Source organism: Pomacea canaliculata, linkage group LG2 (genome assembly GCF_003073045.1).
Source record: "Pomacea canaliculata isolate SZHN2017 linkage group LG2, ASM307304v1, whole genome shotgun sequence".
NCBI classification, from domain to species: Eukaryota; Metazoa; Mollusca; class Gastropoda; order Architaenioglossa; family Ampullariidae; genus Pomacea; species Pomacea canaliculata.
Genome location: NC_037591.1, coordinates 19,274,386 through 19,290,864, shown reverse-complemented (window position 1 = coordinate 19,290,864; position 16,479 = coordinate 19,274,386). Strand labels below are relative to the sequence as shown.

The following is a 16,479-nucleotide window of genomic DNA, read 5'->3' as shown; positions in this document are numbered from 1 at the left end:
CTCCTACTTCAAACAAGCAAGCAAAGATGTGTTGCTCACAACTAGCACAGCCTGGATGTAATCCATCAGATAGAAGCAGAAAGGCACTGGAGTAGGATGTCGCAATTGAGTGTATTAATTGCAGTCAACAGATCTTGCACTGACAATAGGATGGGATCCATGTTGCAACCAGATAGTAAGTCATTTGCCAATAGCATTTGAAGGATTCTTACAATAGGCTGTATGAAATGGTTCAAGTAGATTGCAGTTAAGCAAAGGAGTTGGACAGCACAATATTTTCAAGTACTTTAGATACAAATAGGGGGTTTTGTGAAAAATAGGATAACAACAGCATGCTGAAGCAGTGAGGGGAAAGCACCACCCTCAAGGATAATGCACATGATAACTGAAACCATTGACTCCAGACACTCATACAAAAGATCACGAGAGCAGGACTTGGTCAAGAGCGCATCTAAACTAGGGTTATATGACTATTAGTTCCGTCCTGCCCTGATAGTGTTGGGTTTTTCCAAGAAAATATTTGCAGAACATGTCAGGTATCTGTTCTAAAGAAATGGTAGTAGGTAGAGTGGAGTTATCATTGTGCTTGCCTAACATCTGGCCCACAGTCTGAAACAAATCCCTACTTGACAAACATTGTTTATTGGCTTGTTAGGTTTTTGCAGAAATAATCAAGCACTTTATAATCAGCCATGTGGCAGGTAGACAATCTGCGATACAGCAGGAAAGACACTGGGAAATGGTCCAATCAGTACATGTTGGACACTGAAAGATCACAGATGGAACAGGCCTTTTCAACCAGTGATGTGATGGTGTATGTGTGTAGGCTATTGGGTCAGGTGTAAAAAGTTGTAAACTTGTATCAGTGATTTTAGACACATTATAAAATGATTTGAACAATAGTTAAATTAAAAATTCAAGTCGTCAATGAGTACAAGGTTGGAGTTAGCAAGTGTGTGCTGATCACCCAGGAGCCAGGGAAATTCTGTGTACAGAAATGTATGCAGACAAATTCTTTTACAGAGTAGCTCTTTATGCTCTAAAAGAAAAGACCACAAAAACAAATGACCATCATGCAGTCACACACAAAGCAACAAAAAAAAAAAAATCTCATGACTATCATACAATCACACAAAAAAAAGCTATGACCATCTTGCAGTCACACATAAAGCAACAGCTCATTGTTCAAACACACACTTGTTCATGCTCATGCACACTTGCAGCACTTACATTTCTCCTATAAACACACCTACACCCACCCACCTTAAAAATACATACAAAATAAAAAACCAGAATATACATATATGCGCAAACACATACTAACAAGTCACTACATCTGTTTAGAGATCTAGAGGACAGGGTCAGTTGAAGATAAACAGGACACATGGTGCAGAACTGTATAGTCATCATCTTCAAAGAGAATGTAGTAAGCTGGTCAAACTGCTGAAACATTCTATGAAGAGGTGGCAGTGTGCTGGGGCTTCAGTTTCTTCAATCATTGCCAAGCATTATGTATATTGCTGCATGTTGATTGTTAGAGGATAGTCTCTTTTTGATGTACAGTATCGCCAACAGTCTTAGCAGCTTTATTGTAATCTCTGCTTGGTGTAATGCCACAAGTTTATAAAAATTTTCTCAAGGGAGATAAAAAAAAATGAGCCACAATGAGACAAGAGAAGTTCAATGTCTTTAGTACACACTTTGGCGAATGGTAATGTTGTTGCACCAGGGATCTAACATACAGATACAAGCACCACCACCTCAAGGTTTTCCAGCCTTATTTGGATTTCTGTCAAGTCAGAGAGGGCTAATAAAACCTCCAGCCACAGTCATCTTGCATCATCAAGCAATGATCAGGCATGTCTCTGGAAACTTGGACTGCTTTAAGCTTATTTATCTTATTTCTTAGTGATAGACTGCTTTGAGCTTATTAAACTTATTTCTTCATGATAGACTGAGAATGATGGAGGGAAGGAGGATTTGGCACCACATTGTCTGAATCTGCTACAGATACCTCCTCATCTGCTACAAATACCTCCTCATCTGCCACATTGTTTGAATCTGCTACAAATACCTTCTCATCTGCTACATTTCCTTTTTTTGTATACACTGTTGAGGTCACCAGCAAGAGTATCACACTCTTGACCTGCTGAAAAAGGAAGCCAGTCAGGTAGAGAGGATTAAGGTAGCATAGGTGAGAACAGCAAGAGAAGAGTAGGCCTGCAGCATGTGAGCTACAGTGACTGGCTACATGTTTCCTGTTACTAAAGTACCATATTCAGTATGCAAGTACATAAATATAACACTATAATCCAGACACCAAACTTGCTCTGCATTTTACTGTTAGCTGAAAGATGACTACAAAATTGCATAGAATACTGTATGTCAGCAAATAAAAACAAGGATATATAACCCAGGAGTCTCTGCAGTGCCACACCACTTTACAACAGGTAGGCTGCAAAAGTGGTCTAGAGAAAAAAAGAATTTTTAAAAACATATGCCAGTTTATCACCCGATTCTTTGAAGTCATCACAATTTAAGTCTTTCCTTGACACCTTATTTTCAGTCCTGGAAGTGCCACAGGGATACAGTGGACCAGAATACACTGCATGCCATCTTTCCCTGTCTTTATCACCACCTTCTTGGTTGTTGCATTAGTTTGAGAAAGTTGTATGTAGATTTCAGATAGGCCAGACCAATGCCTTGCATTCTGGCCTTCAATGAGGCTGATTTCTTGAGTTTGTCCTTCGTGTCTAAGTAGCTTTACTGTCATAAATTTTAATCTTTAATTACTTATCCTGACATAAAGAGTGTCCCAGCAGGATTTTTTCCCTTATTCAAGTTTCTACTTTCCTTTTTGTATGATTTATGTTACCCATTTTTTGGTTGGTTTATATTTATATTGTTTATTTAGTGCTTTATTGCTATATCATCAGCAAATAGTGTTTATACTGTTTCCATAAATCTGACAATCTCTCACTGTGATATAGTTTTTGTTGCTGGTATGGCATTGAACACCACCAACCAAAGACTTCATCATTGGAAAGCATCTTGAATTAAAGTGCATTGAGACACAATACATGAGACACATCTGATCACTAACTTGCTTTTTTCAAAAGGAACTTACTAGGTCTAGAAAATTAAAAATCAATGGCTAGAAACAACCAGTTAAACAATGTCAAGAATGCTAATTAGAAAAAAAATATTCAGTAAGTGAAATTTGCTGTTACTTCCTTTGTCAAACTTTCTTTCAAAGCAGTTTTGGTACATGCACTTGCTTTTATAACAAGCACATTTAAAGGAACTCCCTGAGTTAAAAACATATTTCTGTATAGCTTAATTAGTGTAGATATTCTAAGATATATGAAACTAACAGATAAAGAGTTTTATTCTTTGTCTGCAGCAGCAACTGGTGCTGTTGGTGGAAAGCCTGACCTTTTACCAGATACTCAAGCTACCAGACTTACAGCTGCCTCACCAGTTTCGGGCCGTTTGTCAGCCGATCGACTTTATCAGTCCCAGTCTTCAATCAATGGAAACATGGACAGTCGGAGGTGAGGCTGTGGGAATTGAGCTTTCATCTGTGAAAATCTGTGAAAATTTTTGGAAAAAGAAGCTACAATGCAGAAAATGATTGAAATGTCTTTTAAATTATTATTTTAGCAGGAATAGGTTCAAGTTTGGGATACCATATGTGAAGTGTGAGAAGACTGGAGTGTGAGGTCTAACTCTTGGATGTATACATGAATCTGACAAGTCATTTGCAGTATTGTTCACTATTCTTTAGTTCCCAGATGTATTTCCGGGTTTGGATCTAGGTAGATTTTTAGCCTGTAATAGATGTAAAAATATCTTTATAAAACCATAACTCTGTTTAACCTTTCAGTCTTTTGCTCTGATATTTCCAAACATGCCTGGTAGCACAATCCCTTGAAGTACAAACCTATTTTTGCTTTAGGTTGGTTCACCCTTTTTTTTTATTTTTTTTTTAGAAATGCTAGTTGTTATTTGTTTTTGTAAATGACTAATAACATATAGCAGGAGTAATATTTCCAAAAGCAGCCCCTTAAGAAGAATGAAGCAGTTCTAATATTGCCCCCCAACCTCTGGTTACTGTCTTCTCAGCATGTGTACATGTAAGCATGTATAGATGCCTACCACAGGCAGATTGCTGGCTTGGCTATTGATGGTCAGTAATTTCATTTAATATTTTCTGTATTCAGGTGCTAAGTGCATAAAGTATAATGAAATACAATGTATGGGTGTAAGACTGACAGTGTGAAACAGCAAGCATTCTTTTTCCCACTGTTTTTTTTCCCCCTTTCACATTCCATTTTCCCTTTGCTTTATGCCTTTCTTTGAATCATTTATTAATACTCTTTCTCTGCAAGGTAGGATGATTTCCTATTAAGTCCAAACAACCCAAAGTTAACTACTTAAAAGTGATAAATAGAAATTGTGATTTTTATATACATAGATGTGTAAATGTAATTTCACTTATTCTTTCTCTCACATTTACAAAAATGTGCATATGATCATTGAATTATAGCTTAATTCATTCATCTAGACAAGCAAAGCTTGACTCTTTCATGTTAATGAATGGAATTGAAAATATATGGGCATGGCTTCAAATTACTGATGAAATATTCCCTTTCACCAGTGCTTGAACTGAACTGAAAGGATTTCTAGTACCCTTGTCATTTAAAAACATATATATAATTTTCCAAGTAATTATAGTGTATTCCAGACCACTGTTTTCATGGAAAGTTTTCTTTTGTTTTTGTTTGATCTGTTTACTTTTCTGGCACTGGGATTGTAATTTTTATAGTACTCGCAGCATTGCTGTTTGGTAAAAAGACTACAGAGTTTACAAGAAAACAGGGTTTTTGGACTTAATAAACTTATGTAAATAGATTTTAAATGAATGTGAGAATAAGCACTTGAACGAGTGCAAGAGTGCATAGCTGATGTCCTGCACCACACACACCATTCTTGCTTCTTTTTTTCATGCCATTCATGCTATTTTAGTTAGAGCGTTGTCCTTTATTTTCCAAGTCAGCCTATATATGTTTTTTCCTGGAAACAGAATGGGGAGAGGTAACTCTTGAAAGATGAGCCATATTGTGTAAATAACAGTCACATGAGTTTGTGTACAGCTGTAAAAACATAAGAACCCAGGTAGAATCATCAGAACAAAAACACAATTATTTCTCCAGGCAACGACAAAGTTTTATTCAGAATATGGCAAATGCAATTTAACCTGAAAGTTGTGTTTTAGAGCATGATTTTTATAGTCTACCATAGGTACCATTATCTTCAAGTGGAATGTCATGGAAAAGCACACCATTAAAGACAAAGAAGTGAAATAAAATGCTGGATACTGCAGTTAAGAATGTCTGTAGTAGATCATAAGAAATATATATTATCTCATTTATAATGGAACCAGAGAATATATGACAAGTAAAACATGAAACAGAAAAGAGCAGGTAATACTTGCATAATTCCAATGGAGATGCAATCACAGGAACCTTCATCCTCCCATAGTCCTTTTTTCTTTCTTTTTTTTTTTCTTTTTTTTTTTTTTTTCTTTTTTTTGCACTTTTGTAGTATTTAGGCCACAGGGCAAGAAATTAGTAGAACAGGAAGAAAAGAACCCTGGAAAGATGTTTTTCAATTTTTCTAGCAACCTTTTATATCCATTCTACAGGGTTCATTTTGTAAACTGAAACATCCTTATGATCTTGTCATTTAAAAACTAGGATATATCTGTCTCAGATATTATAGTTTCATTTTATTATTTGTCTGAGTTTGCTCTACATTACTTTTTGTCACCGTTTTCTCTGAGCTCTTATCTGGAGGCAGTTCATTTGCCCCAGCTAATTCATTGGAGCAACTTGCCTCCATGTTTTGCCCAGGATTTGGCTTTTAAACAGCTTCATTACTTTAGGGAAAAAAGGATACTTCCCTTGATTTTGACTTCCCCCTATGGCAACTACTTGCTCTTGCTTTTTAAGTATGAACCCAGGAAAGGCAAAAGGCACTGGGGAGAGGGTTGGGCTTCACCACTGTGCATACTCCATTGTTTTTAGGGAATGTTTCATTAAATAAAAATACTAGAAAAACATACATCCATGGTCTATATTACATTTTTTTTCAGAAAGTCTTTTATTTGAAAAAATACCTCTTATGCCATACATTACATTAAAATGCATTAAATTGTCATGCGCCTGCTCTGAAAAAGACTGTAACATATTTTAGCTCTTAGCATGGCTTATCACTCAAGATGTTTTTAAGTTAATTCGCTGAACACTGCCAACCACGCACACACAGATGTACTGCTTGGGGCTGTCACACACTGACAACTTTTTAAGTTCAAGACGGGCCCTTAGATCATCTGCAGGTCTGCTCACTACACAGACAGAGCTGGGGCCTCAGGGAGCCAGACTAGCAGAAAAGAACTGGGGCTTCAAAGCAGACATTGAGAAAACGGTCCACTTCATAATCACTGAAAACCTAGAAGTTTGACAGTCATGCTCTCAGGAGCACAAAAGAAAGAAAAGAAATTTAATAAACCCTGCAGATTTAAATCTTATGGGAAACCAGGGATTTTGCAGTTGAAAAGACTATCACAGAATGGGAATAGAGTAGAATTATAAAATCATAGCAGAAACCATCATTAATTGGCATATTGTGATCAAGTCAGTCTGCTGGAAGATCAATGCTGGAAGATCAAGTAGCCTCATTTAGTAATGATTAGGTAGGGCAGTCTTAGAGTTAAATTTTATGTACTTCCTAAGTTTGTCTTCACAAAGATTTTGACATACTATTTACAACTAATTTTTACTACCTCAATAAATTTTGCTTTTGATGACTGAGTTACAAAGTTATAATTTTTTTTTTCTTTTATCTGTGCTTATGCTTTGGATGTTCTCAAAACTGTCGCATATCATTGCATATTTATCCCATTTTAGGGTCATTAAATCATAGCCATAAAAGTACACACTGAAATTTACAATATACTTGAGCATAGAGGTGTGGATACATGTGCATGTTTGCAAACCTGTGCACAGGCAGCAGTCATATCCACAGTTGTCTTATTTTCAACAAAGTACATATAATAAGATGAGGTAAGTTTGTTATACATTGTATTTTGCAACTTTCAAGTGTAGATATTGAATGTATTTAATTTTTTTTCGTTGTTCAGTTTTTGCTTTCTTTTCGTTTTCTTTATAGACTGTATTTTCTTTATTCTGAATGACATTCATTAATGTAATTATTTACTATTTTATACTATTTAATTACAGCTGTTAAGAAAGTTAAAGACTGGATTCTTAGAGATGAATTTTTTTTTTGGTAAAAATTTTAATACACTTTCATTGTTTGAAGGCATTGGCATATTACACTATCCTTTCATCATGTAAGACACAAACTTGATACAAACAACAGTGCACAGTACATTCTGTGATGCCCCAGTGGTACTGACTTGCCTCACCAATCATTAATTTTCTTGCATGTTTACTGATATTCACCGTTGCTTATGTGCACCATTAATAACATATATTAGAGAAATTTATGGTCTAGTGTATCAAAGAAGCAAAGATCATTGTATACCATGGGAGTCCACATATTAGGTGAATCGGTTTGGGATTTGTAGAACATGTGCCATTTGTTTTGTTTGTGCTGTCTACTTTTAGAAACTGTATTCATCATATGATACAAGGAATATGGTTTTACATTGTTTGCTCTTAACTATGATCAAAATTTAGCAAATTCTTAAATTTTCATGAAAGCATGTTTACACTAAATTTCAGTCTAGCATTAGCTGTCATTGTTTGTAAAGTCATTACCATATCATTCTGACAGTGCAATGGTTAGGAAATAAATGCATTGATTGCTTTATTTTTATTTTTGTAGATCTCGCCGTAATATAGATTTACTTGCTGGCACGGCATAAAACACTAACAAACAGTTATTTTTGTAAATAGATGTATTATTTATTAATGAACACAGGGATATGGGTTTGGACCATATAGAAAACTGATGTTCTTTTTTTTGCTTGGCATGCTAGCTCACTAGTCAGCAGCGCTTTGAGTACTTATCCATATTATAAATGCTATATGAACTCTATGAATGATTGCTTAGTTGCTGTATATTTTAAGTTAGCTTGCATGATAAAAAGCTAGCTCATATTGGTTACATATTAACTCAGTCCAGGCACTTTCCTTAATGGATTAACTATTCCTAAAAGATGGTGCATTTTGGACACTTTCAAAAATGTAATCAATAATATATCAATCATTAAATAAAGAGGCTTTTAAATTAGTATTTAAGCATACATAGTTCTTACTTTAAGGATCAACTGGCATTCAGCAGCATATATATATATAACTTTCTTACATAGCAGTAATTAAATAAAGACTAACTTAAGTGCAAAATTAGGGTCAGCAGTTTTTGCCTGGGTTTTGCCTGAGGCTTACTGATTGGACAGTGCCTTATCAACACAAGCTTGAAGCTGTCACATTGACAGCAGCCTTCATATATGTCAAAAATAAAAATTTATTGGCATTGACATGTTAGTTTTTAAATAACCGTTTTTAAATTTGCAACTCATTTTTTTAATAAGCTAACAACAATGCCAATGCCAAATTTCAGCAGTTCATGTTTTAACTGTTATTAGCTTTTAATTGCAAAAGGAAAATGGTAAATTTAATATTTTTGATAAATTTAAAACCAATGCCTTGCTTCACCTGATCAGAAACCACAAAGCATACTTTTAATGTACACATAAGCTAGTGTCCAACCAAACACCTGCTCTTTACAGTTACAGTATGGCTGAGCAAAGCATGTCAGAAAGTTGTTAAAAATGCAATTATTCGATAAATCTCTATGCTAATGCTAAATGCAGAGAGCCTAAACGTTATTTCCATCAAATGCATACAGTTCAAAAGGGTTAAAATATTGTGAAAAACACAGACACAGACTGGTCCATGACAGTATGTTTAAAAAAATTAAAATATCAGTTGGTCTTTAAACTCCAGAAATTTTTTTGTGCAGTCTATAATCAGAAAGGAGAAAGGTCTCTCTCACACACACACAAAACCTTTATTTTTCCCTACAGTATACCTGTGCACATGGCCAAGTACACCATCAGTCTTGAGCTCTTTCACATGAAAAATAATTATTATTGCCTTCATATGATGCCATAATTTCATCATAGGATTAAAGTGCCATAATTGCAATGCCAGCTATAAAACAAAAAAAAAGTACTTGCTATTTTATTTTTTTCTCACAAAAGACTTTGAAAGACATGATTCCACTTTAGGTTTAGCTTTCATTTCTGGTTTATAAATTGCTATAGTACTCCCAGAAGCATTAAAGACAGACCCGGAAACAACAGCGACAATTTTACAGCCCTTTCTACACAAGATCTGGGAACAAGAGTTAGTACCAACAGACAGGAAACTAGGCCACCTGGTCAAGTTACCAAAGAAAGTAGACCTCTCTCAGTGCAACAATTGGCGAGGGATCATGCTGCTGTCCATCCCCAGTAAAGTCCTATCAAGGATAATTCTAGAGAGACTGAAGAATGCACTAGACAAGAGACAGACCAGAACAGGCAGGGTTTTGCCAGGAAAGATCATGCACTGACCACATTGCCACCCTCCATATCCTCATTGAGCAATCTTTTGAGTGGCAGTCCTCCCTCTATATAACTTTTGTGGACTTCGAGAAGGCATTCGACAGTGTAGACAGGGACGTCATCTGGAGGCTGATGATCCACTACTGCATTCCACCTAAGCTCATAAACATCATCCAAGGGTTGTACGAAAATTCGTCCTGCCAAGTTAGTCACAATGGCAAGCTCACTAAACCTTTTGTAGCAAAGACCAGCGTAAGACACGGTTGCATATTATCACCAACAATCTTCCTGATGGTCATAGACTGGATTATGCGCTAGACAACCCAAGACAACAACAGCGGTATCCAGTGGACCTTCAACAAACAGCTAGAGGACCTGGACTTTGCAGATGACATCAGTCTTCTATCTCATTGGCAGCAATATGCACAAACCAAACTGAGTAAGCTAGCCGAGGAAGCAGAGAAGACTGGCTTAAAGGTCAACAGATAGAAGACCAAAGTGATGAGAATCAACAACAAGCAGGAACTCCCAATCCAGCTTCAAGGAGAGAACATCCTAGAAACAGACCGCTTCACGTATCTGTGGAGCATTGTCAACAAGGACTTTGGAACGGACAATGACATCAAAAGCCGCAACAACAAGGCCAGGCATGCTTTCAACAGCCTAAGCCCCTATCTGGAACTCTCAAGCATTATCCTTCAGCAGTAAAACCTGCATCTTCAACACCAATGTGAAAGCAGTCCTACAGTATGGTTCTGAAACCTGGTGAGTGACAAACACCATCAACAACAAGCTGCAGACTTTTACCAACCGATGCTTACGCCATATTCTGGAAATAAGATGGCCTGAAAAGACCTCCAGCCTGTCGAAAAGAGCCAACCAGAATGCCACTAGCCAAGACATCAAAAAGCGCAAACAAGGCTGGATAGAACACACACTGCTTATAAACAGTGCCCAATGCTAGGACAGTTGCCCATATTTACACTTGTTTTTGATCTAGGAATGTATAACCTTTTAGTAGTTGCGTAGGAATAATATAAAAATTGGTTATTTCTGTGAGTTTTACAAAGAATTTCCTGAAGTATATTAATTGTGGTTATCTGTGTTGGATTTTGTTTGGTTTTTTTTAAAAGATGAAACTTTTTTGTTCTTTCCCCACCCACTTGTTGCTCTTAAGCCTGTGAGGCCTGGTACACAAATGCAGAGAGGAAAAGAGAATTATAACTGACAAATTGTGTGGTTTGCAAAAGAAATAACACAACCAACATATTTAATCCCATATCACCATAACACAGAATAACTAATAATAGATTTATAAAACACACTTAGAACATAAGATTTATGCTAGAAAGCGCACACGCACACATGCACCCACACCAATGAACACCAACAGACTGACGACATTTTCAGTTTTACACTGAAATAAGTATGAAAAAGATGACACAAGATCAAAATAAAAAAGTTACTTGTACCTAAACCTAAGACCACAAGAACAACACCCCATGCTTCAATTCACAATCACTGTTTACATTTTCATGATGGGACAAAAAAATTCAGCTTCAGAAAATAATACATTTTAAGTGCAGCTTTGATTACGTACATCCCAGAAAATACAAATTACAGTTTAGGCATAGCACATCACTAAAAAGTATAAAGCATTGTGCCTCATACTTTGTCAGCATACTGTAATTGAGGAAACACACATTCATCTCACTGAAGAATATCACTTTGCATCATTAAGTTTGAAACAAACAACAGATAGAGTTCATTATGGTGTCATGAACCTGCAATCAAAAAGTGTCAACAACAGTCTCACTGTTATTTAAGACCTTGAAGTCAGGTGATGGTCATGGTGCACAGGACCACTCCCCTTTGGCAAAATAAACATCACTAGCCACTGAGGCATACTGAGGATCATGTGCTGGCAAATTTGGTTTAGCATGCACGTGCAGGCCCGCACACACACACACACACTTGCATATATGTTGGAAATAAAGCATTTGATAACCCTAACCCAACTTCTTTAAATTGTTTCTTGTTGAAGGCAGTTCATTAGCAGCACACAACTCTATACCCCATTTCCCTTTGTTCAATCTGCGCTTCCGTCTGTCCGGTGGAATCATACCTGATGCATCTAGTCAAGCACCATAATATGGCATTATGTGTGTCACTTGAGAAACATATTTGTATCAAAAGACTTTCCCAAAAAGCATATCTGCACATATCTGCAATTGTATAAAATTGTGTTGCAGTGTTGAGAATTTTTATTTGGTATTGCTATTTTTTTCACCTAACCATGCAGACTCCACTTTGGGGTGCTTGTGGCACAAAACTTGCGGAAGTGAATGTCATGATCTATCATTCTGTTTTACAATCTCTGATAGAATAATGTTTAAAATTAATACACATCTTGCAAAGTGGTGGCCTATGTGCTGTGTATTGGAATTGCTTTTAAGAATGTCACTACATTCTGTCATACATTATGTTACCAAAGATTATTCCATCCTTTTGTTCCTTATGTATGTTTTTTCTGGTATCAAAGATTTTCAATGGTTTTACAAGAAATGTGTTAATAGTTGCTATTTTATTTGTTTCATTTGTTCAAGCCTTTATTGTTTTTAGTCTTAGTTTTCTTCTTGCCTGTAAGTTGACAATTTATCTTGTACATGCTAGTTAAAATATGACAGATATTTGGTTTATGTTTGCTTATGTCTATGCGGCAAGTGATGCTTAAAGAGCTAGAGGGATGCAATTTTTTTTTTTAATGATTAGGCAGTGCTGGGTGCAAGATACCGTTTCCCTAAATCTGAATAAATACCTCACTTTTGTTCATGAGATACATGCCTACAAACATCATCATTGAAAGATCAAAATTAAAAACACCAGGATAGTGCATGGATTTGATTATGGGAGAGTTGAGTGTTAATTAGGCATATTATGACATCATTATTTCAGCCACATTCTTTGTATGGTGATGTCTGTAGGTGTGTAGCTTGAGAATGGAAAGAGTGTATTCACCCAGACTTGAGGAAACAGTATCTTGCATTGAGCTTTATTCATTCATTACCAAAAAAAAACCATTGCATTCCATAAGTTCTTTAAAATAAGACCACAACTTTTGTGAAATTTTGCAAAGAGAAGCAATACAGAGACATTAATACATTTGATGACTGCCTAATTGGACTCAAACATTACAGAGACTGTAAACACGTGCAGATTAACAACAACAAAGGCCTCAAAGATAATTACAGACATAGTTTGTCTTATACATCATCAGAAATAAGATTTAAACGATCATTATTCCATGATCATGAGGAATTCTGTTTCCTAGGAATAAAAGTACTAAGAATCCTTTTCCAGAATTTTTTGGGTGAAAGTGTTCATGTTCTTGGCAAAAAAAAGAAAAAAATGTGTAAAGTCATGATGAATATGTCATTGTCTAATTGTCTAATGATAATAGTTCTTTTATAAACCTTTAAATGAGCACTTACTGCATGGCTGACAGAAAATAACATTTGTCATAATAAAAAAATTAGAAACTGATAAGGGAAGCAAAGTAAAGGGAACAAGCTTATCAATGCAGTAAAATTCAAGGTCATTGTGTTTTTGAGTAAAAATTGTAGGATAATCTTTGAAAAAGTCTATGAAAGATATGTTTGGAATGGATTTTAAAGCAGATGACCTATAATGTACTGCATGTTAAGGGATATAAATACTACTACTATCACTTATGAAGCATAGTTTTCCTCTGAAAAACAGGCTTAATATGACCCTCACGAGAACAACAGAAAATAGGAAATAAAATAGGTAGTTTTGAAATATAACAGTTACAACCCATCTTTAGAAAGTTTTCCACAAGAAACATTTAAAAGTATTTTTATTGTCCATGATGTACTACATTAAATGTAATATTGTTGGAGCCTTATTCTTTGCTCTTTTTGACATTAAAATGGCTTTTGAGCATTCGTCATTACATTTTAACTCATCCATGTTATGGGATTTGCATTTGTGGACATTTCCCAAGCAAGCCTCAGACCAGTGACTTTCTGCTCAGAAGCTTTGTTTATTTACCATAAAGTTACAGAACTTTTCCAAATAACTAAAACAGCACATTACAATGCAGAAAAGTGGTCAGAAGGGACGAACTTCCATAGCTTCACTACCAGCAATATTTTTAATAACTGAACCCAGGCTTTTCACTGCTTAATGCTGACTTTTATTGCACCCATAGATGGTGACCAAAGATTGCATGTTGACAATATTTGATAGCCAGAGTTTGTATGTTAACGGATATCTTTTCTCAGTATAGTCAGTCCAATATGGTATTCAAAATTTTAAAACATAAAAACCAAATTAGATAACCTGCAGATTTTCTGTGACACAATTATTGCAACATTTTTTAAATGAGGCATCTGCCATGTAGATCCTAGAAAGATGTCCTGGATTTTTTTCATCAAAATATAGCATTTTGTTTTCTTATATTGTGCAGAATCACAAAGTATTATGTAGTCAAATTCATTAATTTCCATCAGAGTCTTAGCAAGTTCTACCAATTGGAAACTCTAATTTAAATTGTAAATTTTGTTTAAAAATAGTCATGTGCCTTTTCATTCTTTATATTTTAAAAAAAGTCACTTTCCAAAAGATCATTTAAAGCATTACTGCAAGTACAGGGTTTGCTTGTTCACAAATGGCGGAGTAATAAAACTTACAGCAGTGCCAAATAATCTTACTTTTCAAAGATTTAAAAGGAAAAAAGTTGTTATTAAGCTAAATCTTTTAACATTTTGAAGTTCTACTGAGACAGCATCTGTGTTCTTCTAGGCAAAAACAAAGAAATTTGGACCGAAGTGATGGCCCAGTGATGAACTGGGGACCAAGACAATTGGGAGGGAGTAGGAGGAAGAACTCTGAGCAGGTAAAAAAAATATTGGGAGGCAGGGGTATAGGGCAGAAACTATTTTTTCCTCTTGTTTTGTCTGCATTGTCGTTCTGTGCAGACCTCAGCCTCTGTGTAACCAGTTGGCTAATTCAAAGTATTTATTCCACTTACTCTCAACTGTATTTAATCTACTCTCAGTTTGTCTTTTTTGTGTGACTTTTTTTTAGCCTGACACTCTAGGGTAATAACAATTTGAAACATCTTACTGTAGTGCCAAATAACGATTAACTTTATAGCTTTATAGGCAGAAGGAAATAAAGTAACAGCCAATGTGACTGGACTGATTTTGGCTGTTGATCTAGAGAGAGAACTGAACTGTTCAGTTGTTGACTTTGTCAGCAACTCGAAATTTCAAGTTGGGATAAAATACATAATTTGGTCATATTTGGAGAGGATAGAGATCGAGGTAAAAATGTCCAAAAACTAGTATATAAGAAGAAGAAAAATGTATTTCTCTCATATCATCAAAACTAACCTTTTAACTGTTGTTTCTGTACTGAAATATGCAGATGAATATAAATATGCATGTATTTAAGCTTTTTAACATACATATAGACTGATAAAACCACATAACGTCTTACATATTTTTAGTAAAAAAATAAACTAATTCCTTGCCATATTTAACTTACACTGCTTGTTCTGGCAGTGCATTCAAGCATTTTATATGTTCTTGAGCAAAGTGTAGTAGGTATTGACTTTATAGTGTAGATAGTATAAAGTAGTTATCACATAAGATGTCAAAAAGACTAAAGAAACATCACAAAAGTGTAAGCACAACATTTTAATAGTCTTAGCCTGCCATGCTATGAATTATGTAGCAGATATGACCCTGTTTTTCTTGTCTGCTGCTGTAAACATAAGAACAATCAGGGGCAACTAACTTCTAAACACTTAAGTGAAAAACTGCTTTAAATATATGCAGGACCACCTTAAAAAGCTATCTGGAACTGCTTTTTGTTGGGTTTTTTTTTGTTGTTGTTGTTGTTTTCATATTTTCACTCACGTCCAAGGGTGATCTTTACAGTACATTCTGAGTGCATTTAGCAAATTTACCACCACTCTTTTGCAAGTTGCTTTCTTCAGTAATTTTTACATTTTCATGATTCTTGGATGGTGGCTTGCTTTTTTAATAATAATAAATGGGCAATTTATTTATCTCAGAATCATATGGAAGTGTGCACTAGAAACTTGATACAAAAGCCAGGTTAATGTGTAGTCCATGAAAGAACAGAAAGATAGGCAATCATTAGGATGAAGTACAAAAGACAGAGGTAATGGTAAGAAAAAAATATAATCAAGTAGGGGATATTGCCAGGACAGACTAATCAAGAGATATAAAAGAAAGAGAGGACATATTAACGGCAGTGAGTGGATTGTGTTTAGTACTCATGGAAAATGAATTAAAAGACTTAAGGGATGTGGGAAAAGAGAAGCTGGGAGAAATAGGCCAAGTATCTTTAAAGAAATTAAAGCAGAACACAGGCAACTCCTGCTGAATGCAAGAACAAACAGGCAGCCAGTCCAAAGAACAAGGGAGAGGAGTCCAATGGCCCCCCGCCTTCTTTTTTTCTTTTTTTTTTCTTTTTTTTTTTTTTTGAGGACCGGACCAGACCTGCAGAACAGTTCTGTGCTTTCTGAAGTTTGTAAATGAGATGTGCAGGGCAGCTCCACAGCAAGGAATTACAGTAATCAAGCCTTAATAGAACAAACACATAGGCATGAGTGTTAGCAGTTTGTTGAGAGGGAACATGTCAGATGGGGCTTTTGTTATGGAACTCATATTAAACAGACTAGCTGCAACTTGTTTGTCAAGAGTCAAGAGTCATGTCAGCAGTGACAATGAAGCCAAGATTACCGACTGACAACAAACACAGAGGGAACGTTGGCCTCTCCCATA

General features: G+C 35.6%; 1 protein-coding gene across 9 annotated transcripts in view; it reads left to right on the top strand.

Annotated features, from left to right (window-relative positions):
- LOC112556925 (phosphatidylinositol 4-phosphate 5-kinase type-1 alpha-like) overlaps positions 1–16,479 on the top strand; it is a 66,424-nt gene that overhangs the window by 33,349 nt on the left and 16,596 nt on the right. For 3 of the 9 annotated variants that reach the window (XM_025226384.1, XM_025226387.1, XM_025226386.1), the window contains exons 15-16: positions 3,404–3,554; positions 7,071–7,127. In XM_025226384.1, coding sequence (XP_025082169.1) covers positions 3,404–3,554; positions 7,071–7,127 — 208 coding nt within the window. Of the gene's footprint in view, positions 1–3,403; positions 3,555–4,125; positions 6,127–7,070; positions 7,128–14,464; positions 14,559–16,479 lie in introns of those variants that run through there. The other 6 variants (XM_025226392.1, XM_025226391.1, XM_025226389.1 and 3 more) reach the window with 5 other exon arrangements.